Source organism: Zonotrichia leucophrys, unplaced genomic scaffold, assembly GCF_028769735.1.
Source record: "Zonotrichia leucophrys gambelii isolate GWCS_2022_RI unplaced genomic scaffold, RI_Zleu_2.0 Scaffold_39_496844, whole genome shotgun sequence".
Taxonomy (NCBI): Eukaryota; Metazoa; Chordata; class Aves; order Passeriformes; family Passerellidae; genus Zonotrichia; species Zonotrichia leucophrys.
This window is the reverse complement of record NW_026992244.1, coordinates 353,759-378,487: the sequence shown is the minus strand read 5'-3', so window position 1 is coordinate 378,487 and position 24,729 is coordinate 353,759. Positions and strand designations below refer to the sequence as shown.

Below are 24,729 nucleotides of genomic sequence, written 5' to 3'. Positions count from 1 at the left end.
GACAAACATAATCCTGGTTTGGTACTTCAAGACTGATTGTCACATGAAAAAGGGAGATTTCCTCAACCGTTAGTGTGGGGAGATTTACTTGATCATTAATATTTAATGTCTGTCTATTGTATTTGCTGGGACCCCCGTGGCAGGGAGGAAGGAATGATGAATCTGACTCCATGTTCTCAGAAGGCTAATTTATTATTTTATGATGCTAAATTATATAAAAGAATGCTATACTAAACTATACTAAAGAATACAGAAAGGATACTTCCAGAATGCTAAAAAGATAATGAAAACTCATTACTCTCTCCAGAGTCCCGACACAGCTTGGCACTGATTGGCCATTGAGTCAAAACACTCACACCAGAAACCCAATGAAAAAATCACCTGTGGTAAACAATCTCCAAGCACATTCCACATGAGCAAAACAGAGGAGAAGCAAATGAGATAAAATTGTTTTCCTTTTTCTCTGAGGCTTCTCAGCTTCCCAGGAGAAAAATCTTGGGCGAAGGGATTTTTCAGAAAATGTGAATGTGACATCTGTCAGTGCCCCAGGAAAGCCAAGACCCTTGTGCCTGACCAGTCTGTCAGCATCCTCTTATGGGGACCCTTCACTGAGCAGTCCTGCTGGATTGGAGGGCAGTTCAACTGATTTATTCAGGGAAATATGCCAACAGGATAAGAGAGACCCCTCAGTGTGTCTTCCCAATTTATGACCCTTCAGTGGGCCTTCCATTGTATTCAAGTATATTCCCTGCTGCCGGTGATTGCCAGCGCCCATGAAGGACTCACACTAACAGTTCACAGAATAACACTCTCTATTAATTTAAAATTGTGACAGGTTAAGGTTCACGGATTGCCAGTGATAGTTTCTGACTGCAAAAACATATTCAAAGCAACATACAGACAAGCTCTAATTCCCAGTAAAAGTATTCAGTGTGCACAGAATATGGTTCTTACCCAACAGGCATCCCTATGGGAGAAAAGACAGGTTCAGCCCATCAACTGAGCCCAGCAATTATGATGGAGTCTTCCCTAACTTTCCCCCCATTATTGACTTACTTTTATGCTATTTCTTTGTGTTTAGGTGGAGCTTGACTGACTCTAGTCATGCATACCTTTGTTACTGATTGGTGCAAAATTCTCTCACTTCACTTTTAAAGATGCAGTCAAAAAAATATAGAGCACATTTCCAGTGAGGAGTGGTTGTACCTTGGAGGGGGGTAACTTTGTGATGGAGGTGCGCTCTAACATTATAATTAGGCTATAATGGACCAAGTTCATCTGAGGAGAACAATTTCACCACAGTTGTTTATAGTAGGAGTCCTAGTAAAATATATGTATTGTATAAGTGGCCTTGCCCCAATCCTAGTTGTTCTAAATGGGCTGCAGCTGTGATGTCCTTAATTGGGTGGCAGCTGTGGCTAATGAAGATAACTGGGATAAAAGGGGGGGGGGGGGGGGCTACCTGGTTAGGGAGAGCCCTGGTAGAGCTCTGATGAAGAAGCAGGAGCAATAGTGCTGTGAAGATCTGCTTGTAAGACAACACTGACGGTATGGGGCTCTAGAAATATAACGACAACAAGACATGATAGAAGATAGGATAGCCGAGAGCTGTGGCAGCCTGAGAGCTGGGACTCTAGAAATATAACAACAACAGTTTTTGGCTTGGTAGCAAGACATCTTCTATCTCCCTTGGTTGACAGGTGCTATGTGGTTTATCAGCTGCAAAGTACGATTGCGTTCCCCTCACTGCAAGGATTTCAATAGAGCCTGGCTGCAGTGTTTTCACTCCAGCTTCTGTTCCATCACCCTTAGCAGGTGCTATGGTTGCAGATTGTGGGTATGGGGAATTATTGTGGAATGGGTCTTGAGCATGCCAACCACATTCCACCAAGGGAGCAGCAACTGTATATTATCCTATAATTTCTGTGCTGTTATAACTTCTGTTAGGATGTGAATATAGCTTCTCAGTTTCGTCTAATTTTACACCCAGCCATCTTTCCACACTGATCCAGAAAATGCTGCTTATAATGTGCCTCTGCTAAGTGACACCTTGTGGCTTGAAGATGTCATCTTATTTTGCTTTCTTTAGTCATATTTGTTATTCTGAAAGATGATTGTATGCTTCCTGTTTTCACGTGTCTGTTTAAAGCCTACAATGCATTTCTTCCATGTACTTGTTCAGTCTCCTGTTGAACCCATAGAAATGTCTTGCATATACAGTATCCTTTGAGAAGAGGAGAGTGTCCAATGGAGGACAACAAAAATGGTGAAGAGTCTTGAGGGGAAGCCTTAGGAGGAGTAGCTGAGGCTGCTTGGTCTGTTCACCCTGGAGAAGAAGAGACTGAGGGGAGACCTGATTTCACTCTACAACTTCCTCATGAGGAGAAGAGGAGGGGCAGACACTGATCTCTTCTCTGTGGTGCTCAGTGACAGGACCCAAGGAAATGGCCTGAAGTTGCGTCAGGAGAGGTTTAGGTTGGCTATCAGAAAAATGTTCTTCACCCAGAGTATGGTTGGGCACTGGAACAGGCACCCCAGGGAGGTGGTCACAGCATCAAGCCTGACAGAGTTCAAGAAGCATTTGGACAATGCTCTCAAGCACATGGTGTGTGACTCTTGGGGATGATCCTGTGCGCAGCCAGGAGTTGGACTTGATGACCCTTGTGGGTCCCTTCCAACTCAGCATATTCTGTGATTCTGTGAGATTGCATAAAGAGTCGCCTACCTTTGTTTTGAATGTTTGTCCCACTAATTGTCTTTATTGGACTTTATTCTCATATTGGAAAAGGTAATGAAGAGTTGATCTCTATCCATGTTTCTCATGCCACTCAGGATTCTTAGGTCTTTACCCTATTCCTCCTCCAAACTGTATCTTTTTCAGGTTGATGAGTTCTGGCCTATTTCAACTTTGTTCATATGGGAAAAAAAGCACAAAGTGTTTAACAGGTCAGGCTTGTATGAAAAGGCACATGAGTTTCTGTACGTGATAGCACTGAAACTTAGCACCTACCTAATGCCATATCCTGCCACATCTGACCTTTTTGACTGGACAGCCACTTAGAGTCACCTGGAAACATTTTCAACAAAAATATAGAATTTATACTTTTGACTTTGCAGGATGCCTTACCCCACTCTATGCCTCAAATTTATGCAATCTACAATCAGCATTATAAAACTGATTATACAATGAAATATTCATAACCCCCATATGATTTCAACCTTCTTTGGTCTTACCCCTTTCCCCAAAATAGTCCTTCTGTGTTATATACTTTTGTCTGCCATTTTTCCTCCAATATTGCACCTTTTTGGTCAGTGGAAAGCCACCTCTGTGTAATGTATTTTTGCTATGAAGCAAGCTAAAGCATTCAATTATGGCCCTAAATCATTAACACAATTAAAATACTCTGAGTGTTGGGTTTAGAATTGTGTGCTAAATATAGCACTAAAAATCAGTTGATTTCCAAGTCTACCAGAGGTATATATATAGAAATACAGTAAATTCTAACCATTTTTCTTAATGCGCTGTTTCAATGCAAACCAATAATTAAAATTATTGCTTCATTTATTGCACTACAGTTAAAAGTGAGGGTTTATTTTTCACTTGCATTGCATGAGATCTTCTGTGTTGATTTCAGCTTGCCTTCTCTTTTAGAAATTGTATCCTTCCAAGACAAATGGCTAGCACATTCTGTCGTCTCCTGGCTGGCCATGCAACTGCTGCATCCTTTGCAGCAGCAGGCACAGGGATCCTAACTGCTGGGTACCTCTTCAATAAGCAAAATGTTAAAGCTACTGTTCAAGAAAAACGAAAACTCTTCCCTCCAAGGTAAGCTCTTTGGGTTTACTAGTCACCTGAGCATAGGGCCCAGCTAACTGAGCTAGGCATGATGTTTAACTCTTTGGGGGAGGAAGATCTCCATTAAAGCTTTAGAGCACCTATTCCCTCACTCAAACACACCATCTATTTGTCTGCATATGGATTGTTAACTGTCAACCTAAAACCCAGCATCCTTTATTAATAACCCCAGTTTTAGATAGCACTGACAATGGCCTTCAAGGACAGAAAACAGGGGTGTTCAATCATATCAATATACTTACAAAATCATTGCCAAACAATGACAAGCCTGAAAAATGGTTCAATTTTTAGGCAAAGCACAAAATCAGTCCTTATTTTATCTTGTCAGCTCTTGAATGCTTTCAGTGTATATTGGACTGTCTGGTTGCATAGATTCTAATATTAGGAAGGATAAAATTATTTTAATTATACAAGTAGTGAAGAAATATCTTCTATAACTACTGTACTTGAAATATTCCTAATTCTGTTTAAAACCTAGTTGGTTAATAATTAGAAACGAACTACAAATATGTATGCTCACTTTGCTGGCCATATTTGTGAAAAGACAAAACACCTCAAAAAAGGACCAGGCTTTGACAGACTTTTTTTTTTTCCCTCGTGGCAAATAGCATCTTAGTTCAAATAAACGCTCATAAAAGTAATGGGATTGTGCATAAAGCAAAGTGCTGTCAAAACAAGGTAAACGTGATCTGACTCACAAAAATGCTTTCTGAAAGCATATAATCTTCATTTTCTCTGCTTTATTATATTGTACAGCTTTTGGTAAATAAAACCATTAAAACAACCTCAAATATTTTTTAATAGATTCCTAGCTGATATAGATCAGACAGTTACACTGATGTCCACAAAGCTGTAAGAATATTTCAGTTCAGAATGAGAGCTCTTATTCAGTTAAACATAATTAATTTCCTACTTGAACAAAACAGTGTTAGAGCACTTTTAATTCTCAGTAAGTATCTTAGCAGAGATTTAATAGGTTTTAATACACTTTCAAGGATTCATTTGTCTGGTCGCTCCAAGTAACAGAAAACTGCTATTGTCTGTTAGTGGAGTAGCCCAGCAGTGCAGTGTGGAGTACTTTGTGTGACTTCAATATACCTCCCTTCCTAAATTTCAGTGCAATGTATTGCGATGGGTCATCTTTGTACGGCTGCCTTACGTCCACACAGCCACTCTCTTACTTCCCCTTGTTAGCAAGACAGGAGGAGAAAACAAGGTTAAAAACCTTGTGGGTGGAGATAAAGACAAAGAGATTGGAGGCCAATTATCATCATAGGCCAAACAGACTTGACTCAGGGAAGAATAATTTTTAAAATTGCCAATCAGTTGTAACAGAGTATGATATTGAGAAATAAAAACAAAACTAAAATCACCTGTCCCCCACACTCCTCTTCTTCCCAGGCTTGACTTCACTCCTAACTCTTCTACCTCCTCCTCCCGAAGCGGCATAGGCAGGGATGGGGAATGGGGGTTCTGATCAGCCCATAACACTTTGCCACTCCTTCCTCCTCACACTGTTCCCCTGATCCAGAGTGGGTTTCCTCCCACGGGATAGAGCCCTTCATGAATGTGTTGGTTTTGCACGGCCTGTTTTTTGGTAGCAGGTGGGCCACAGAGGCAGTTTCTGTACGAAGCTGCTAGAAGCTTCCACCATGTCCAGCAGAGTCAATCCCTGATGGCTCTGAAGATGGACGTGCCGCTGGCCAAACCTGGGCCAATGAGAGAGGTTGGTAATGCCTCTGTTATGACATATTTAAGAAGAAATTCCAAACAAAGTGGGGGCACAGTCTTTTTCCTAGCCAGAGAACATGAGGAGGTAAGAACATGTGAGGGGAAACCAACATGGCGACACCAAGGTCAGTAGAAAAGGAGAGGGAAAAGGTGCTCCAGGCACCGGAGCCGAGATTGCTCTGTAGGCCATGGTGATGACCATGGTGAAGCAGGCTGTCCCCCTGCAGCCCATGGGGATTCTGGGGATGCAGAGATCCACTCAGAGCCTGGGGGAGAGGTGCCCAGGCCAGAGTGGGAGGATGCCTAGAGTAGGCTGTGGTCCAGTGGGAGACCCAGTGGAGTGAGAGGGGGAGCCCCTGCTTCCAAGTTGGAGCAGCCTGTCTTTGAAGGGCTGCACCCCGTGGAAGAGAGATCCATGCTGACACAGTTTTGGGAGGACTGTTTGTCCTTGGAGGGACTAATGTTGCAGCAGGTGCAGTAGGACTGCTGCTTGTGAGAGTGGACTCATGTTGAAGAAGTTTGTGGAGAACTGTCTCACATGGGAGAGACCCCACAGCATAGCAGGAGAAGGACTCCATTCCCCAAGGAGTGGAAGAAAACCTTGGGTGATGAACTGACCCAACCCCATACTCCTTGTCTCCTTGCACTGTCGGTAGGAAGGGGGGTTGGGGGAAGAAAAGGTGTTCTTAAGGGCTTATTTTACTTCTCAGTATTCTCCTCTGATTTTGTTAGTAATAAATTCACTTTGCGCCTCCAAGCCGAGCCTGTTTTGCCCTTGGGGTGTTTTCTCTCAGTCCTTATCTCAACTCATGAACCCTTCATTTATTTTTTTTTTTTCTCTCCTCTGCCCAGCTGTGGCAGGGGAGGCTGAGTGAGTGCCTTTCTTAGGTGCCTGGCATTTGGCCAGTGTCAAACCACAACAGTGATCTTCAGTGCGAATCCCTCTGAAGAACAAACTGCAGTTCTTCAAGGACTGCTCCTGCATGGGTCCTCCACAGACTACAGTTCCTGCTAGAAAACCTGCTCCTGCATGGTCTACACTCCATGGGCCACAGTTCCTGATAGGACCCTGCTGTATCATTGGCTCACCATGGGCTGCACCTTCCTTCATGGCATATAATTCTCCTCTGGCATGGGATCCTTCATAGGCTGCAGGGGTTTAGCTTGCCTCACCATGGTCTTCACCACAGGCTGCAGGGGAATCTCTGCTCCGGCACCTGAAGCACCTCCTCTCCCTCCTTCTTCACTGACCTTGATGTCTGCAGGGTTGTTTTTTCTCACATTTTTTCTTAATTTTCTCTCTCACAACTACTATGCAGTGTCTTTTACCCTTTCTTAAATATATTATCACAGAAACGCCACCAGCTTCACCGATTGGCACAGCCTTGGCCAGTGGTGGGGTCCATTTTGGAGCCCACTGAAACTGTCTCTGAGCATGGAGGCAGCTCTTGATTTCTTTTCATAGAAGGCATTCCTGCAGCCCCTCCACTAGAAAAATCTTGCCACATGAACTGAATATAGGTATAAACCAAGAACTAATTATATTTTTCAGCTATGCTGTGTATTCCATATTTCCTGATCCCTTAAGTAGTTTCTTAAACTAGCAAGGATTACTGTTTAAAGATATCATATTAAGTGCTTATTATGTTTTTTTCTCTTCAGTGCAGACTATCCTGATCTCCGCAAACATAACAACTGCATGGCTGAATGCCTCACACCAGCAATTTATGCCAGGCTAAGGGACAAGATGACTCCCAATGGCTACACCCTAGACCAGTGTATCCAAACCGGGGTTGACAATCCTGGCCATCCTTTCATTAAAACTGTGGGTATGGTTGCAGGTGATGAAGAATCCTATGAGGTAAAGTATTTTCACAATTCTATTATATTTTTTTCAGTTTGTATGGTATATTTCATAAGACCTCATTATATGAACACATATTCTTAGTCAAATAGGGACTTCTAAGAAAAATTGTGACCCAGGGAATATATATGGGGTAGATCATGTACATTTTCCTTACTCTTAATGAGGATTTGAATGCTATTCTACATTAGGAAAAACAGTGAATATGAGGCATTGCTAAAGGAGCCCTCTATACTGCAGTCAAAGTCAATAAAATATGGTTGTTTGGGAGCAATCCTCTATTTGCCTCCAACAACTGCTCTCTTTCCTAATAGTAAACATAGTTTATGGAAAAACAGCAGGAGATATCAAAATAAAGGTAATATATAAATTACACTGTAAAAAAAAACTGTGTCAGAACTGAAAAAAAATGGCTTCTGTGAAGTGCTGGGCATCTTTAAGCCGTAACTAGTGGACCCTGACAAAAGCCAAAGACAGTATTAGTATATAAAAAAGAAGAAAATTCTTGTTTTTATTGACCTATGTGATCTGCTTCCTTCAGTCTACCATACAATAGTATATTATTATATAATCTCTTAAGAGTATCCCAAATGCTAGGCTGCTCAACATGGAAGAAGACATCTGGTATTCTGGGACTACCAGCTTCTGTGATTTGTTTTACTTATTTAGACATAGTGGCTGCCTTGAAAAGCTCTGCTAGAGTTATTGCTGCACAACAGAATGAAGGTGTGATTGTGATGTGTTGACATACATGTGCTAAATGGTTCTAAGTAGCACCAGTAGTCAATGGCAGTGAAGACAGATATTCTCATATGACCTAAGAACAGGGCAGAAGCTGCCTGGATACTGAACATGTATTTTAGTTGCTAATAAATCCTGAAATTTAATCTGGTTGCCATCACATATGGTACCTATCTGGGGTAATTAGAATAAGCCTGCAACTAAAGTAAGGTGCAATTTTTGTTGTGAAGGTGAGCAACCACTATAGAACACTGTTAAGGTCAAAATGACTGAAATCCACCACCAATAATCTCCCAATTTATTATTAGGAGACAGAGGGTGAAATTTCATGTTCTGCTTCTGTAATGTACAGGAGAAACTCAGAGCAATTGCAAATCTCATGGCAAACTACTGGCAGTTACCATCTGCTACATAAGCAATAGATCTATTGAAAATAGATTTTGAGAGGGAATTTTTTCGGATGCGTTTTCAAAGATACAACCCACATATGACCCTTCCCTTTATATTTACCCCAGTCAGCACTTGCTGACATCCATGGCTATCAGCCAGGAGCCTGTACCAGGGATTTCCCTTGGGACTGAAGTTAGTGCAATAAAGTGTTTCTATGATAGTGAAGACTTTTTGTAGATTCTCTTGACTCCATAGGTATTTGCTGAGATTTTTGACCCTGTCATTAAAGTGAGACATAATGGCTATGATCCATGCACAATGAAGCATCACACAGACCTGGATGCATCCAAGGTAGGATTTAAATAAAATAATGAGGAAATCAAAATTCAATGCTGCTGCTTACAATGATGATATTGTATGTAATAGTACATTTTTCCCCCAGTCAAACTCCAATGAAATTGAGGAAACTGGCTAAAGAAACTGGAATGACACAAATTACTGAAATGGCACATCCCAAAGGGAGTATGTCTGAATGAAGTGAGCTCCATTTCTGTCCTTTCTTATTGCAAGCCTGTTAGTTTACAGCTTAGATTTCCTGGGGTTTTCAGCATCTGACAAGCTAGCATCTACATGGCCTTTCTTTCTCTTCCTTATTATTTTCTTCTAATTCCCTCTCTTTACTGGACCACTTTTACCTGACTGCTGCATTCAATTACACCCTGACATTATGCAGAAGTGTCAGAGGTACAAGACTGTGCAAAAGGAGCAAGCTAGGAGCCAAGAGTGATAGCAAGACAGGCAAAACAGCGGATCCACCAAAGGCACATTTCCACAGTACCCAAGCAAGTAGAGAACAGGTGAACAGGACTAGTTACAGTAAACAGGTTTGATGCCTAGAGAGGCTGACCTAGAACAGAGACTAGACAAAGTTAAAAGAATAAAGTAGGTATTTATTAAAAGGCCTTAAAGGATACACCTTGGGCAGTACAAGAGCCTGGCCAGGGCTACACCCAAGATGGACGACAGTCATGAGTTTTCACACTTTTCTAAGTTTTGGTCTATTTACGTATTGGGGTTAATTGTCCAATTACAGCTTCAGGTTATGAAGTCCCATCCTCCTGGTTGCTTTCTTCAATTTGCCATTGTTTATGCTTTTGCACCCGAGGCTGTCCCTGGTTCTCAAGCTGGAAAAGGATTGTTTTGTTTAACTATCCCGTGGAGAGAACTTACTAGCATTTAATATGAAGTTCAGAGTAACACACTAAGGCAGTATAGAATCTGAAAAATATGAAAGCTAAAACTTAAGGCATCAGGTTCAGCCAACAGGCCAGTGATTGACAGAAAACCCCATAGTGACAAGGCAAGTCTGAGGACTGGTCAGCGAGACAGGGTCAGGATAAACAAGGTACAAGACCAGGCACAGGCATACTTACAAAGTAGCTCAGACAAGGACTGAAAGGAGCCTTAAATTCAATGCAGCTCAAATCAAGGTGTAAAGACTGCAGATGAAACTCCTCAGAAATCTTTTTCAGACAGCTAGTTTCAAAGTTGTTGGATCCATGGTTACACAACTGTGCAATATCAGAGCTGGATAAAACCCAGTGGAGAGAGGGTGAAAGAGGTTTGAAGAGATCCTTGGTGCACTCATGGACCTAACAGCAAACTAGTTGCATTCCTTCCTTGTTCTTAACAGAGATATTGATCCCAGCTGGTACAAAACATTTGGGGCTTTGCCTAATGGCACTGTGAGCCTGTTCATGAGCTAAAGTTAACCATGTATTTAAGGATCAGAGTGAAAACATTCCCCTTCTTCTGCACACACAGAGTCAAGTCTTAGCCATTGCTTAGTATTTCCTTCATAGTTCAATAATGGCATTGATTAGTGTCATCTTAGACTTTCTTCTTTCAGAAGAACTTCCACATCTGTCTGCATTTTCATGTTCATATCCATGTTTCCAAAAGCCATTCAGATCTTTTCATATTCCATGCTGGAGCTAAGAAAAATCAGCTGATTACTTTGTCACATTCAGTCAGCAAAAGAACTTTGAAGTTTCTTAAAAAACCCTTATTATTTGAAACAGAAGGGTTCCTAATGTTCTGTGATATCTAGAAGAGGTCATGATTCCTGGGCAGAAAGGTGACCCATTTTTTATGATGGGATTTTTAAATGGTGATGTACAAAATGAGTGACTGTATGTAAATTAAAAAACATTTTTACTTCAGATCACCCATGGTCAATTTGATGAGAGATATGTCCTCTCATCACGAGTACGTACTGGTCGTAGCATTCGGGGTCTCAGCCTTCCTCCAGCTTGTACCAGGGCAGAGAGAAGAGAAGTGGAAAATGTTGTAGTCACTGCTCTAGCTGGGCTGAAAGGAGACCTTTCTGGAAAGTACTATAGCTTGACAAATATGTCTGAGAAGGATCAGCAGCAGCTTATTGATGTAAGTATAACTCCATGTTACATGTCTGGCTTTTGCACGTGTCCTCCTTTACTAAATGAGATGTCTTTCATGTCTATTTCTTCTTGTGTATAGGGGTAACTGAACCAACCAGCACAGGTTGGTTCTCTGGTTCAGTGGCAGTGTCTGTCACAGGGGTTGGAGTAAGTGCAGGACCTGTCACTGGGGCTCAAGTAGCCACAATGTCTATCATTGGGGTTGTAGAAGCCTCAGTGCCTGTCATTTTGTCATCAGATCCAGAGATGTCTTCCCCCTGAGGGTACTGAGTAGTGTAGAACAGGGTTCTGTAGGCATTAGCCAGGCCCCAACAGGTTGCAGTGATTTGTATCTCTCTGGAATTGCCAGGGTGACAGCATACTTCTTCCTAATATTTACTAGTTTTTCAGGATTCTACACATTTTCAGGGGTTCCAAAATGTTGAAGGTGGTCACTGTCCTGGGTACTTGCCCATATTTTCCCACACCCTGCCGTTAAAAACTATCCATCCTTGAGATAGATGCCTGGGTGATGTTCTTAAATAACTGTTTAACCTTAAACAAGACCTGAACCATGTTCAGCAACATGCTGGCTCCTAGCACAAGAATCAGGTTGGTTTCAAGGCTGTGCAAAGGGTATTCAAAATCTTTAAAGTTCTCAAATGCTACTGTAATCAGAGGAAGGAGGGAAGGAAATCTCCCCCATAGGTTGGCTCTCTGGGAGAGAAAATGAAAGATGTAATTATTGATAGTTCCCAGTAGATAGCTGTTTTGATGGTGGGCAGGGTCAGTACCAAAGACAGACACCAACTTAAGGATTAGTGTAATTTACTATAATACAAAACTGCAAAGAATTACAAAAGGGTAAGCTAAGCAATCCATCTAATCATTGCTACAAAAGAATGCCTATAGTGATTAAGAAAGATACATCACCAGTTACCACAATACTTTACCACTTCATCCAGATCTGCACAAAAGCTGGAGGAAGACACTGTCACAGCAAAGGACTGGAGGACCATTCCTGGTAACTGGGAAATCCTACAGGTGCACCCACCTACAGGAAAAGAGGCTTCCAACTTCACTGTGAGAGTAGCCCAGCTTTTATGTTGTTGAATAAACAAGCTACTATTATTTCTAGAATGGAAATATCTGGTTTCATTCTCCTATTGGGTTTCTCCCAAAGCCTGGCCAGGCCTCAAGGAGGAACCAAGGGAGTTGTCTTTGTTCCTACACCTGCAGACAAGGCCAGATATGGTCTTGTCTAGTTTCTCAATATGGACACATGAATACATGTTTTGCCAATGAACAGATGCATATATCATATTGCTAACAATACTATTTTAATGAGTGGATACATATAATATTTGGTTGAAAGGTTTATCTAGAGGTCAACTTTGACCCAGACAAGTCTGTCGTGGTTTAACCCCAGCTGGCAAGTAAGTACTATGCAGCCACTCCTCAGCTGCTCCAACTCCCCTCAGTTTATATAACGAGCATGATATTCTATGGTATGGAATATCCCTTTGGCTAGTTCAGGTCAGCTGTCTGGGTCATGCTCCCCCCTAGCTTTTTGTGCACCTCCTCATTGGCAGACCATGGGAAACTGAGAAGTCCTTGAATTAGAGTAAGCACTGCTGAGCAACAACCAAAACATGAGTGTGTTATCAACATTATTCTCATACTTTAAGTCAGGAAAGAATCAGGTTCACAAGCCATGCTATTTCATTTAATTGTATTGACTACCTTAATATTAAATGGATAAGACAGGGTTATACTGCTTCCCTTAATAAACTTCAATTTATTTTGTATCTTTCTCTTTCTCTGTTTTTATTTCTCTTCCTGGTCCTGTTTTTGTGTCCAGGACCATTTTCTCTTTGATAAGCCAGTGTCTCCTTTGCTAACATGTGCTGGGATGGCACGTGACTGGCCAGATGCCAGAGGAATCTGGTATGTTGTGTGATATGTAGAAGCTTGTGTCATGTTTTAAAAAATGTATTACAAGTCTCCTTGCTTCTCCTAACCCCACAGTCACTCTGCACTGGTACTCATAGCATGTTCAGTTTGTTTTTAAATATTTTTGTAGTGTTTCAAAAGATTAATTGAAGAAAAAAAACCCTTTATAGTTTTACAGGCAAAGACACACAAATGATGCAAGGATTGTTGAAGTGTTAAAAACCATAGAAGAGCTTGATAACAGTCACAAAGGAATTAGGGCTTCTCCCACAATAAAGGTGGAAGGATCAATACCCCAGCTGAAGTGCATCTACACCAATTCCTGCAGCATGGGCAGCAAACAGGAGGAGCTGGAAGTCATTGCACAGATGAAAAGCTATGATATAATTGCAGTCATGAAAACATGGTGGGATGACTCAGAACTGGAGTGCTTCAATGGATGGCTATAAACTCTTCAGAAGGGATATGCAAGGAAGGAGAGGCCATGGGGTAGCCATGTATGTTAGGGAGTGTTTTGACTGTTTAGAGCTTGCCAATGGTGATGAAAGGGTTGCATGTTTATAAGCAAGAACCAGTGAAAAGGCTTACAAGGCAGATATCCTTGTGGTCTTCATTTAACCAGGATAAAAAGGCAGATGAACTATCCTATGAGCATCTGGGAGTAGTCTCACATTCACTAGCCCTTTTTCTCTTGGAGACTTCAGCTTACCACTTGTCTGCTGGAAATACAATACAGCAGAGAGGAAACAGTCTAGAAGGTACTGGAATGTGCAGAAGAAAACTTCCTGACACAGCTGGAGAATGAGCCAATTAGGGAAGACATGCTTGCTGGACTTTTTGTTTGTGAAAAGAGAAAGAACTGTGGATGATACGATGTTTGGGGGCCATTTTGAGCACACCGATCATGAAAGGATAAGGGTTTTCAATTCTTGGAGGAGTAAGAAATATGGTTACCAGAACTGCTACCTTGGACTTCTGGAAGGCAGACTTTGGCCTGTTTTAGGGCCTGGTTGAGAGAGTGCCTTGTGAGGCAGTCCTGAAGGGCAAAAGAGTCCAGGAAGCACAGCTAGAAGTTAATATGGCAACTTCCATAAAAGGCAATAAAAATAGTTGTATAAATACATTAACAACACAAGGAGGACTAAAGAGACTCTTCATCCGTTATTGGATGGGAGGGGGAAACATGGTGACAAAGGATGAGGAAAGGCTGAGGTACTTAATTCCTTCATTACCTCAATCTTTAATAGTAAAATCAATTGTTCTCAGTGCACCCAGCCCTCTGAGCTGGAAGACAGGGAGCAGAATGAAGCCCCATTATCCAAGGGGAAATGGTCAGTGACCTGCAACACTACTTAGAAATACAAAACTCAATGGGGCCCAAAGGGATTCTTCCAAGAGTACTGAGGGAGTGGACACTCACCAAACTGCTTTCAATTATTTACCAGCAGTCCTGTCTAACTGAGGAGGTCTCAGTTGACTGGAAGTTACCAAATGTGAAGTCCATCTACAAGAAGGGCCAGAAGGATGATCTGAGGAACTACAGGCCTGTCAGCATGACCTTGGTGTGCAGGAAGATTATGGAGCAGATCATCATGAGTGCCATCAAATGGCATGTACAGGACAAGCAGGGGATCAGACCCAGCCAGCATGGGCTTAGGAAAGGCAGGTCCTGCTTGACTAACCTGGTCTCCTTCTAAGACAATGTCATCCACTTAGTAGATGAGGGAAAGGCTGCAGGTGTTATTTAGCTGGGCTTCAGTAAAGCCTTTGACACAGTTTCACACAGCATTCTCCTGGAGAAACTAGCTGCTCATGGCTTGAAAGGGTGTACTCTCACTCTCTACTGGGTAAAAAACTGACTGAATGGCTGGGTCCAAAGAGGTGTGGTGAATGGAGTTAAAACTAACAAGTGATGTTTCTCAGGGCTCACTATTGGGTTCAATTCTGTTTAATATCTTTATTGATGATTTGGATGAGGGCATCGAGTGAACCATCAATATATTTGCAGATGACACCAAGTTAGGTAGGAGTGTTTATCTGCTTGAGGGCAGGAAGGCTTTGTAGAGAGATCTGGACAGACTAGATAGATGGGCTGAGGCCAATTGCATGAGGTTCAACCAGGGTAAATGCCAGGTCCTGCACTTGGGTCACAACTACCCCATGCAATGCCACAGGCTTGGGGAAGAGTGTCTAGAAAGCTGCTCAGTAGAAAAGGACTTGGGGGTGTTGGTCAATAGCCATATGAATGAGCCTGAAGTGTGCCCAGGTGGCCAAGAAGACCAATGGCACGCTGGCTTGTATCAGAAATAGTGTGGCCAGCAGGGCGAGGGAAGTGATTGTCCTGTACTTGGCAATGGTGGGGCCACACCTCAAATACTGTGTTCACTTTTGGGCCCCTCACTACAAGAAAGATGTATTGGTTCTGGAGTGTGTCCAGAGAAGGGCAACAAAGCTGGTGAAAGGCCTAGACCACAAGTCAGATGAGAAGTGGCTGAGGGAACCAGATTTGTTCAATCTGGAGAAAAGGAGACTGAGGGGAGACCTTCTCACTTTCTACAACTACCTGAGGTGGGGGGTCAGCCTCTTCTCCTGGGTAAGAAGCAATAGGATAAGAAGAAATGGCCTCAAGTTGCACCAGGGGAGGTTTAGATTTGATATTAGGAGAAATTTCTTAACCAAAAGGGTTGTGAAGCATTGGAACAGACTGCCCAAGGAAGTGATAGAGACACCATCCCTGGAGGTATTTAAAAGACATGTAGATGTGGCACTTAAGGACATTGTTTAGTGGTGGACGTTACAGTGTTAGGTTAATGGTTGGACTTGATGATCTTAAGTGTCTTTTCCAACCTAAATAATCCCATTATTCTATGATTCTACATTAACTATCATTAATAACAGCAACACAATGTAGCACCATAAACAAGGGTCCTTCTATGGGTTTTTTAATATGTTTTTTCTATTTCAACATAAAAAATTGATTTTAGAAAGAGTCTGTGAATCACCATGAAATTATTTCCACAGGCTTTTGTCAGGTTTTACAGTGCATGCTCCCTGACATAGTCGGTTTAACTTATCAGAATAATACTGGATAGGCTTCTGAACATGATGCAGTATTGCCATAGAACAGATTTTTTTTTTTTTTCTGTGTTGTGGTATCACTCAGCATTCCTTAATGCAATGGGAAGATTCATTTAATTAAAGAAGCTGAGTCAGGAAAACATCAGTCTCTGGAAAATCCTACCCTGAATATTTGTACATGACTGAAAATTAAATAACTGGACCTCTCTGTAATTATAGTGTGTAATTATAATGTCAGGCCACAGGATGCTTGCACCTATTCAGTTTTGCATTGTCAACGTGTGAAAAACAAGCTGCAGTAAAAGGCAGGTGGCAAGTTAGGCTCTCAGTGAAGTTGCAAATTTCACATGTTTCAAGCTTGGTCATATTCTACTGTTTCTATGTACAAATCTTATCAATCACTTTCTACATTCTGTAGAAAAATTGTTGCAAAAGATAGAAAAAATTGGGAAAAGCAAGGAAAATTGACCTCAAGTTTGATCTAGCACTTTAGAAACCTAGTCATGACTAATCTCTCTGGAACAAGAATAGATAACTTCTCTGTAGGCATTATCTTAATTGCCAAGCCAGCATCTTTAATGCAGTGTCCAGAAGTAACATGTAGCTGTTTTCCTCAGACATATAATTTGACTGATGTGGCAATTCATTGTTATAAAGTGATATGAAAGGCACTGAGATTTGATTTAGAAGACAATACAATTAGGTATGGTCATGTGGCTGTGCCCTCAGGTTTTTTTCTAACTGCACAATTTTCTAACAACAGTAAAAACCATCCCCAGGGACTGAAGATACAGAATTTGGCTTCTCCCTTTACCTGTTCCCTTAGCAGCTGTACATCCCAACTGTGTTAATGTTTGAAGACATGTTCTTCATAGCTCAGCTTCAGGGCAGCATGATGTAATCAGAGAAAACTGCTCTTCTCACTGTGACTTGAGAAACCTGCATGATTCCATTGGCATGGGGGAATTAAGATGTGAATGTAGCTTAACTGCATCCTTAACTGTGCAGAGCAACGTTATTTTGTAGTGCTTAACCTCTTCACAGTCCTGAAAGACTGTAATGAAACTAAGGATACTGAGAGTTATTTTTCAGGGCCTATCTTGTGTTTAAAGCTGGTTTTTTTCTCTCAACCAGGCATAACAATGACAAGACATTTCTTGTCTGGATTAATGAAGAGGACCACACCAGGGTGATCTCCATGGAAAAGGGTGGCAACATGAAGCGGGTGTTTGAAAGATTTTGTCACGGTTTAAAAGAGGTAGTAACTCAATGAATTTAGTATACCTGTTTGTTTATTGTTGGGCTGTTGTCAGCATTACTTAGCATGATTAACACTGAACTGACATCTCCAGAAGCAACAAAATAAAGTAACACCAGTTCAAGTAGCAACCCACATTAATAGCAGTTAAAGAAGGAAATAAATTGTTAGCTGAGTTGTAGAAAAAAATAGGTAAAATGTAATTTTAGCTTTTGCATTACAATCTTTAGCACTGAATGACTAAAGAAATGTTTTTTCTTTTTCCTTGGAACAATTGCTTTATTTGCCTCACTCTGGAAAAGCAGCTTTCACTCCAGCTTCTCTGGATTTCTAGACTCCCCTTTCTCAGGAAATCCCCAACTGCTGTATAGCTTATACAATTGTACATTCCCACATTGCTTCAAAGCCACCAGCACAGGCCTTCACCTAAGAAAAACCCCAAAAAAATACCACATGGCAAAGTAGGGAAAGCAGGGAACTATAATGTTTCTACATGTATATTAGCCAGAAAAGGAAAGTCAAAGAAGGTGTACCCCTCCTGATAAACAGTGCTGGTTAACTGGTAACAATGGATGAGAAGGCTGAGGTACTCAGCAATTTTTTTCCTCAGTCTTCAATGGCAACCTCTCTTCCCACACTTCTCCTGTGGCTATACAGCAGGATGGGGACTGGGGAGCAAAGTGCTTCCCACTGTAAGTAAAGATCAGGTTCATGACCACCTGAGGAACCTGAATGTATAAAAGTCTATGGGACCCAATGAGATGCAACCCAGTGTCCTGGAGGAATTGGCTGATGTAGTTGCCAAGCCACTCTGCACGATATTTGAAAAGTCTTGGCAGTCAGGTGAAGTCCCAGGTGACTGGAAAATTGAAAACATTGTCCCCATCTTTAAAAAGGGTAGAAAGCAGGACCCTGGGAACTACTGACCTGTTAGCCTCACCTCTGTGCTTGGGAATATCATAGAACAGATCCTCCTAGAAGCTATGTTAGGGCACACGGAGGACAGAGAGGTGGTTCAAGGGAGCCAGTACTACTGTACCAAGGACACATCCTGCCTGACCCACCTAGTGGCCTTCTATGATGGAGTGACTACATCAGTGGACTAAGAAAGAGCTACAGATATCATTTATCTGGGCTTTTGTAAAGCCTTTGACGTGGTCCTGCCCAACATCCTTCTCTCTGAACTGGAGAGAGATGAATTTGATGAGTGGACTGTTAGATATATAAGAAATTATTGGACAGTCACATTCAGAGGGTAGTGGTCAGTGACTCAGAGTCCCAATGGACATCAGTGGTGAGTGGTGTCCCTCAGGGGTCTGTATTGGGGCCAGTGTTATTCAATGTCTTCATCAAGAACATAGACAAAGGGATTGAATGCACCCTCAGCAAGTTTGCAGATGACACCAAGCTGAGCGGTGCAGCTGACATGCCTGAAGGACAGGATGCCATTCAGAGGGACCTGGACAAGCTCAAGAAGTAGGACCATGGGAATTTCATGAGGTTTAATAAAACCAAGTGCAAGGTTCTGTACCTGAGTAGGGGCAGCCTCTGGTATCAATACAGGCTGGGGGATGAACACATCAAAAGCAGCTCTGCTGAGAAGGCCATGGAGGTGCTGGTGGATGAGAGGCTGGACATGAGCTGGCAATGTGTGCTTGCAGTCCAGAAAGCCAATTGTATCCTGAGCTGCATCAAAAGAAATGTGGCCAGCAGGTCAAGGGAGGTGATGCTGCCCTTCTACTATGCTAATGTGAAACTCCACCTGGAGTGCTGCATCCAGCTCTGGGGTCCCCAGCACAGGAAGGACATTGACCTGTTGGAGCGAATTCAGAGGAGGTCACCAAGATTATTAGAGACGTGGAACACCTCCACTATGAGAAAAGGCTGAAAGAATTTGGTTTGTTCAACCTGGAAAAGAGGCAGCTATGGGGTTTACCTAATTGTGGCCTTCCGGTACCTAAAGGGAGCCTACGAGAAAAATTGAGAGAGACTGTTTATAAGAGCATGTAGTGATAGGACAAGGGGGAATGGGTTTAAATTGAAAGAGAGTAGGTTTAGATTAGATATTAAGAAGAAATTCTTTACTGTGAGGGTGGTAAGGCACTGGCACAGGTTTCCCGGAGAACTTGTGGATGCCCCATCCTTGGAAGTGTTCAAGGCCAAGTTGGATGGGCCTCTGAGCAACCTGGTCTAGTGAAAGGTATCCCTGCCCATGGCAGGGGGTTGGAACTAGATGATCTTTAAGGTCCTTTCTAACCCAAGCCATTATATGGTTCTATGATTATCTGATTGAGGAAATGGTCCCTGAAGGTGAGTTCAGAGCATCTCTAAGAAATTTTGAGTATGTGGTGAGTTTGGAAACATGGAAAAACAAAAGTGCCTAGCGCATGCGTCATTGGCATCTGGGTGGTTCACTAGGATCTGGTATGCTTTTTAGGCATATCCATGAGACTGAATGATGTACAGGATTGGGGTCTAAGTGACAGCTTGTGGATGTTGTTTCCATGTTTTCCTCTGCTACTGTGCTTATCTCTTGTTCAAGAGAAGTGGACCTCTGGACATTGACATATGGTTAGATAGCTTTGGAAACTGTGACCAGAGCAAGTGTATGAGGCAGGAAATCAGATCTAGTTTCTTAAAAGCAATTTCTGCGTCCTCACACAATATTTAAATGTCAGGAGAGTCCATTATTTTGTATTCTTCTGCAGAATGGAAATATTTGCCTATATTGCAGAGGACTTGTGAACTTGAACTGGCATAGGTATCTGATTATCTTCTGACAGTGGTTTTACTGAACTGAAATTGTATTTGGGTCACATAATTAAGTCTCAGAAGTGTATTTGAGTAGACAGAATAGTGGCTTATTCAAAGGTCAATAGACCTTTATGATATTTCTGAGGATAATGATTTCAGTCTCCTTTGTAACTGGGTTTTAGAATTACTAATAAAAATCATTATAGAGGACCTATGTAGTCTTTTCATAGTGGAAGCAGGGCTATGAATTTTAGGCATTGAAAAATCAAGTGTCCTTCACCTAGCATCATGTAATCACCTAGAAAATTATATAAAACTAGGCTTTGGCTCCTTTTGTTTGTTCCACAGTATTTGAGATGTTTGGACTTGTGCTTTGCAACCTTGCTCTAAAAACACCTAGGCCAGAAAATCATTTATACTATAGGTAAAAAATTATTATGTGACCATATAGTTTCATGGGCTAAGGCCATGTGATAAAAGTGCTAAAGAGCTTTCAAGTCAAGGGCGGTTAGAAAATGATGAAGAAATTTTTGTAATATTCACTGGTAAACTTGATGCCTGATGAATACAAAGGCTCATACTAGAGCCAAACCAGACTTTACTTGAGTATATCTATATGCACCTCCATCGGTAAATTGTGAAGTTAATCATCAACACAAAGTGAAAAGAATTTAATCTATAAATAACTCGGAAGATGAGATAGATGTATGCATTTCTTTCTTTTTCCTCTTTTTTTTTTTGCCTTCATAGGTTGAAAGACTAATTAAAGAACGAGGCTGGGAGTTCATGTGGAATGAACGTCTTGGATATGTTCTGACTTGTCCTTCGAACCTAGGAACTGGTTTACGTGCTGGAGTCCATGTAAAGCTGCCAAAGCTTAGCAAGGTACATAAATTGTTTAAAAGGCCAGTGATATAAATCAGGTCTTCATGTGATCTATAAATAAACAAATAAAAAATGAAATTTTACAGCAATTGGATGTTTGCAAGATGTGCAGCAGCTAGGTCCCAGGCATAATGCATGACTGAGCATACTTGTATTATGAAAATTATTATATTTGTTATGGAAATTAATCTACTCAGCAGACAAACACAGGCCAGAATCCAAAGACAGAGGAAATTGTCTCTGCCTGTCATTCTGGAGATGGTATTAGATCATGGATAATAACAATAAGCAAGGCAAAAGACAATATGCACAAACCTGTTTCTTCTGTTAGGATCCCAGGTTTCCAAAAATCCTGGATAACTTGAGGCTACAGAAGCGTGGCACTGGTGGAGTGGACACAGCAGCTGTAGCAGACGTGTATGATATCTCCAACCTGGACCGCATGGGTCGATCAGAGGTAACTTGTTTGTTTTATTCCTTCCTTTAAACTCAGATCTGCACTAAGACTCTTTCCCTCCATCTGAGTTCACTAAGAATTCAGTCATTTTTTGGAGTTATGGCAGTTTTTTCTCCTTGTGAATTTAATCAAATGAAACAGCTTACACAACAAAAAATTACTACAGTGCATGCAATGTTTGCCAAATATGACAAGTTCCTGAGCGAGTTCCATAAATGTGACTGGTTTACATCATGTGCTGAAGCATTTTGTTGAAAGCATGCAGGTACTAGAAAGATTTGGTTGTGGTAACAGAATTCCCTTGGGACAATGTTTCTCAGCATCACAGCATGAACTTTTATACCCGAATACCTCCTGGACTACACAGCTATGAGATAGGTATACAGGTTGTCTCTCCAGTGCTGGGCATGAGCTATGTATCTAAGAATCATAGGATCATAGAATGGTTTGGGTTGGAAGGGACTTTAAAGATCATCTAGTTCCAACCCCTCTGCCATTAGATGGGATGTCACCAACTAGGACAGGTTGCCCAGGGCCCCATCAAGCTTGGCCTTGAACACTTCCAAGGATGGGGCATCCACAACTTCTCTGGGCAACCTGTGCCAGTGCCTAACCATCCTTGCAGTAAAGAATTTCTTCTTCCTAATATTTAATCTACACCTACTCTCTTTCAATTTAAACCCATTCCCCCTTGTCCTATCACTACACACCCTTGTAAAAAGTCCCTCTCCATTTTTCTGAATGAGGTTCACTGAAGTTGTACACTGGGAACAGAGCTGCATACTGTACATTGGACAGGTATCTGCTGTGTCCAGTGCAAAATGCTGAGGAAAGAAGCAGGATTTTAGGACTAACCTACACAGGGAATCAAGCACTGACATTAAGAGTGGATTAACATGATGTTTTCCTTTTAGGATTCAGTCATGCACTTTCACTGTATTGTTTGACTGGGATGGCATTAATTTTCTCCTGTGCAGCCCCCCTAGTACTGTGCTTTGCATTGGTAGCCAGAAAGGTGTTGATAACACACCAGTGTTTTGGCTACTGTTGAGCAGCGCTGGTGCAGCATCAGTGCTGTCTCCAACATTATGACCCCCTTACCAGTGGGCTGAGTGTGGGCAAGATCTTGAGAGGGGGCATAACCAGGACAGCTAACCCAAATTGACCAAAGGGATATTCCATACCATATCACATCTGTTCAGATATAAAAGCTAAGAAAAGGGGAGGGGGGGGGGCATTAATTCATTCATTATTTACAGTGTTTGCCTTCCGGAGCAACCACTACACATGCTGAAGCCCTGCTTCCTGGGAAGAGGTCATAGATCACTTGCTAACAGGAAGTAGAGAATAAAATCTTTGGGTTTTTTTCCCATTGCTTGCATGTGTGCCACCTTTGCTTTTTCTTTAGTAAACTGCCTTTATCTTGACTCATGAGGGTGTTTTCCTATGTTATGTTCTTGCCCTCCCTCCCTCTCCCCCCCTCCATCTGAGGAACGGAGTGATAGAGTGGCTTGGTGGGCAACTGATATCCAGCCAAGGTCAACTTACCACAGCAAGTTAGTCTCCAGAAGCTTTCAAGGCTCATGCTACTACTGGATTGGGGAAATGAGTGTGTCTCTTCCCCTCCTTGCACTTCCATTCCAATTAGTTTTCAGTTGACTGTTTTCTCATAGGAGAACATAATTTTTGCTTTTTCAGTCCCTCAAAGAACTATATGGCTTTAAAATTAAATAGCACAAAACTATACTAGTATCTTAATATCACAGAGTAAGTTTTCGTTTCTACGGTTGATGATGTATAGATTATCCTCTGCAATTCACTAGTGTCCATTTGGATGCAGTGCATTCTTTCTTCTACAGTACTGACTGTATATTGAATAAAGCTGTTGTATCTCACAAGAATATCGGTAAACAACAGTCTAAAACATCAAGAAGTAAGCACATATGTACAGATGCTTTAAGCATGCTAAACAGTAAGGGAGAGCTCTGCATGATTCTGAGTCATTTCAGTATTACTCATATGTCTCATTACTATCCATCAAGAAAATACAACTATCCTACTTTGTACAGAAGAAAGAAAAAGTGCCAGTAGTCTTCACAGTCATCTACCAAATGTCAGACCAATGTTCCATAGCTTTTAAGCTCAAACACATTTGGATAAAGGTATTAATCCAAACCTCACAAGATGCTGTTGGCAAAACACCAGAGCCTCTTTATTTACACTGGCATTTGTTGCTTCAGAGAGAACTGCCCAGTGACTCTAAACATCCATGGCACTGCCTTTTCACTTTCTTTGTCCTAATATGTAAATTGTGAGAACACAGCAAATGGGAATCCATGGCTTTGGCATACTGTAGTTCTCAGCATCTTGTATTCTCAGAGTGGTAATATTTGAAATAGGTGTCTAAACTCAAGCCTAAACCTTTTATATAAGCATTTCTGTTTGTCTATTTATATAGGCATATGTGTAGGAGCAGAATTTGGTGGAAATTAGGGGACTATTTGAAAATTTCTACTGTTAGAAGGCCAAGCTCAGCATGAACAGGAGAAGGGGTAGGGAGAAGGGAATTACTATGGGCTTCCACTCGACCGATGCATGACCTATATTTCCTGTGTCACAGCATGTGTGATCTCTGTGTCCAGGTCATGGTTCTCCTTGGGTCTGGCTTTACTTGCAGTCTTTGCCATACAAGCCAATTTTTTCCTTCCTCTATTAACAGTGTTGCCTAAATCTTTTCTTCTTATTGTTTTTCTTGTTGTAGGTAGAACTAGTTCAGATTGTCATTGATGGAGTCAACTATCTAGTTGACTGTGAGAAGAAACTGGAAAGAGGTCAAGACATTAAAGTACCACCACCATTACCTCAGTTTGGCAGGAAGTGATCTTGTGGCTGATGTCTGTTAATGATAAAAAATATGGCTGCCATTTTGACAGAAAGGCACCTCTGTATATCTCTATTTAAATACCTTGTTTAATAAAACACTGCCTGATACCCAATGTCTCTCTAGATGCCTGGTCACACTAACAGAAAATAGTCTTAGTGCAGCTTTAGTAGGACAACCACTTTGTAGGGACTGCTTCCCTTTTCCCTTTGTCTTCTCAGCAACCTTTACCTAGGCTTTGAACCTTTCTTTCTTGGCTGATGATAAGGAAAGTATTACCTGAATCATGCAAAAGGCACAAATACATAACTCTGGCTTGTATGTACACTTATGGCTATATTTATGCAGACTTCTGAGCACCTGAGTTTTATTCACAGAAGCACTTGTCTTAAATGCCTATCCAGAGTACAAAAATCTCTCAGTCTGAAGGGCAGGTGCTTGCA

The 24,729-nt window shown here is 41.7% G+C and overlaps 1 protein-coding gene across 1 annotated transcript; it reads left to right on the top strand.

Annotated features, from left to right (window-relative positions):
• The first annotated feature begins 1,487 nt into the window (after positions 1 to 1,487).
• LOC135460412 (creatine kinase S-type, mitochondrial) lies at positions 1,488 to 24,399 on the top strand. The gene is made up of 10 exons (XM_064737223.1): positions 1,488 to 1,548; positions 3,653 to 3,826; positions 7,250 to 7,448; positions 8,838 to 8,933; positions 10,806 to 11,027; positions 12,882 to 12,967; positions 17,186 to 17,309; positions 20,814 to 20,948; positions 21,280 to 21,405; positions 24,167 to 24,399. Exons 2-10 carry the CDS (start codon positions 3,675 to 3,677, stop codon positions 24,284 to 24,286), a joined length of 1,260 nt encoding a protein of 419 aa, XP_064593293.1. The 5' UTR covers positions 1,488 to 1,548; positions 3,653 to 3,674; the 3' UTR covers positions 24,287 to 24,399.
• Positions 24,400 to 24,729: the final 330 nt, after the last annotated feature.

Excerpts from the sequence above, each read along its gene's own strand:
- LOC135460412 (XM_064737223.1), top strand. The coding sequence starts at position 3,675 with ATGGCTAGCACATTCTGTCGTCTCCTGGCTGGCCATGCAACTGCTGCA. Across the intron at positions 3,827-7,249 it reads CGAAAACTCTTCCCTCCAAG|TGCAGACTATCCTGATCTCC; the intron begins GTAAGCTCTTTG and ends TTTTCTCTTCAG. Across the intron at positions 8,934-10,805 it reads CAGACCTGGATGCATCCAAG|ATCACCCATGGTCAATTTGA; the intron begins GTAGGATTTAAA and ends TTTTTACTTCAG.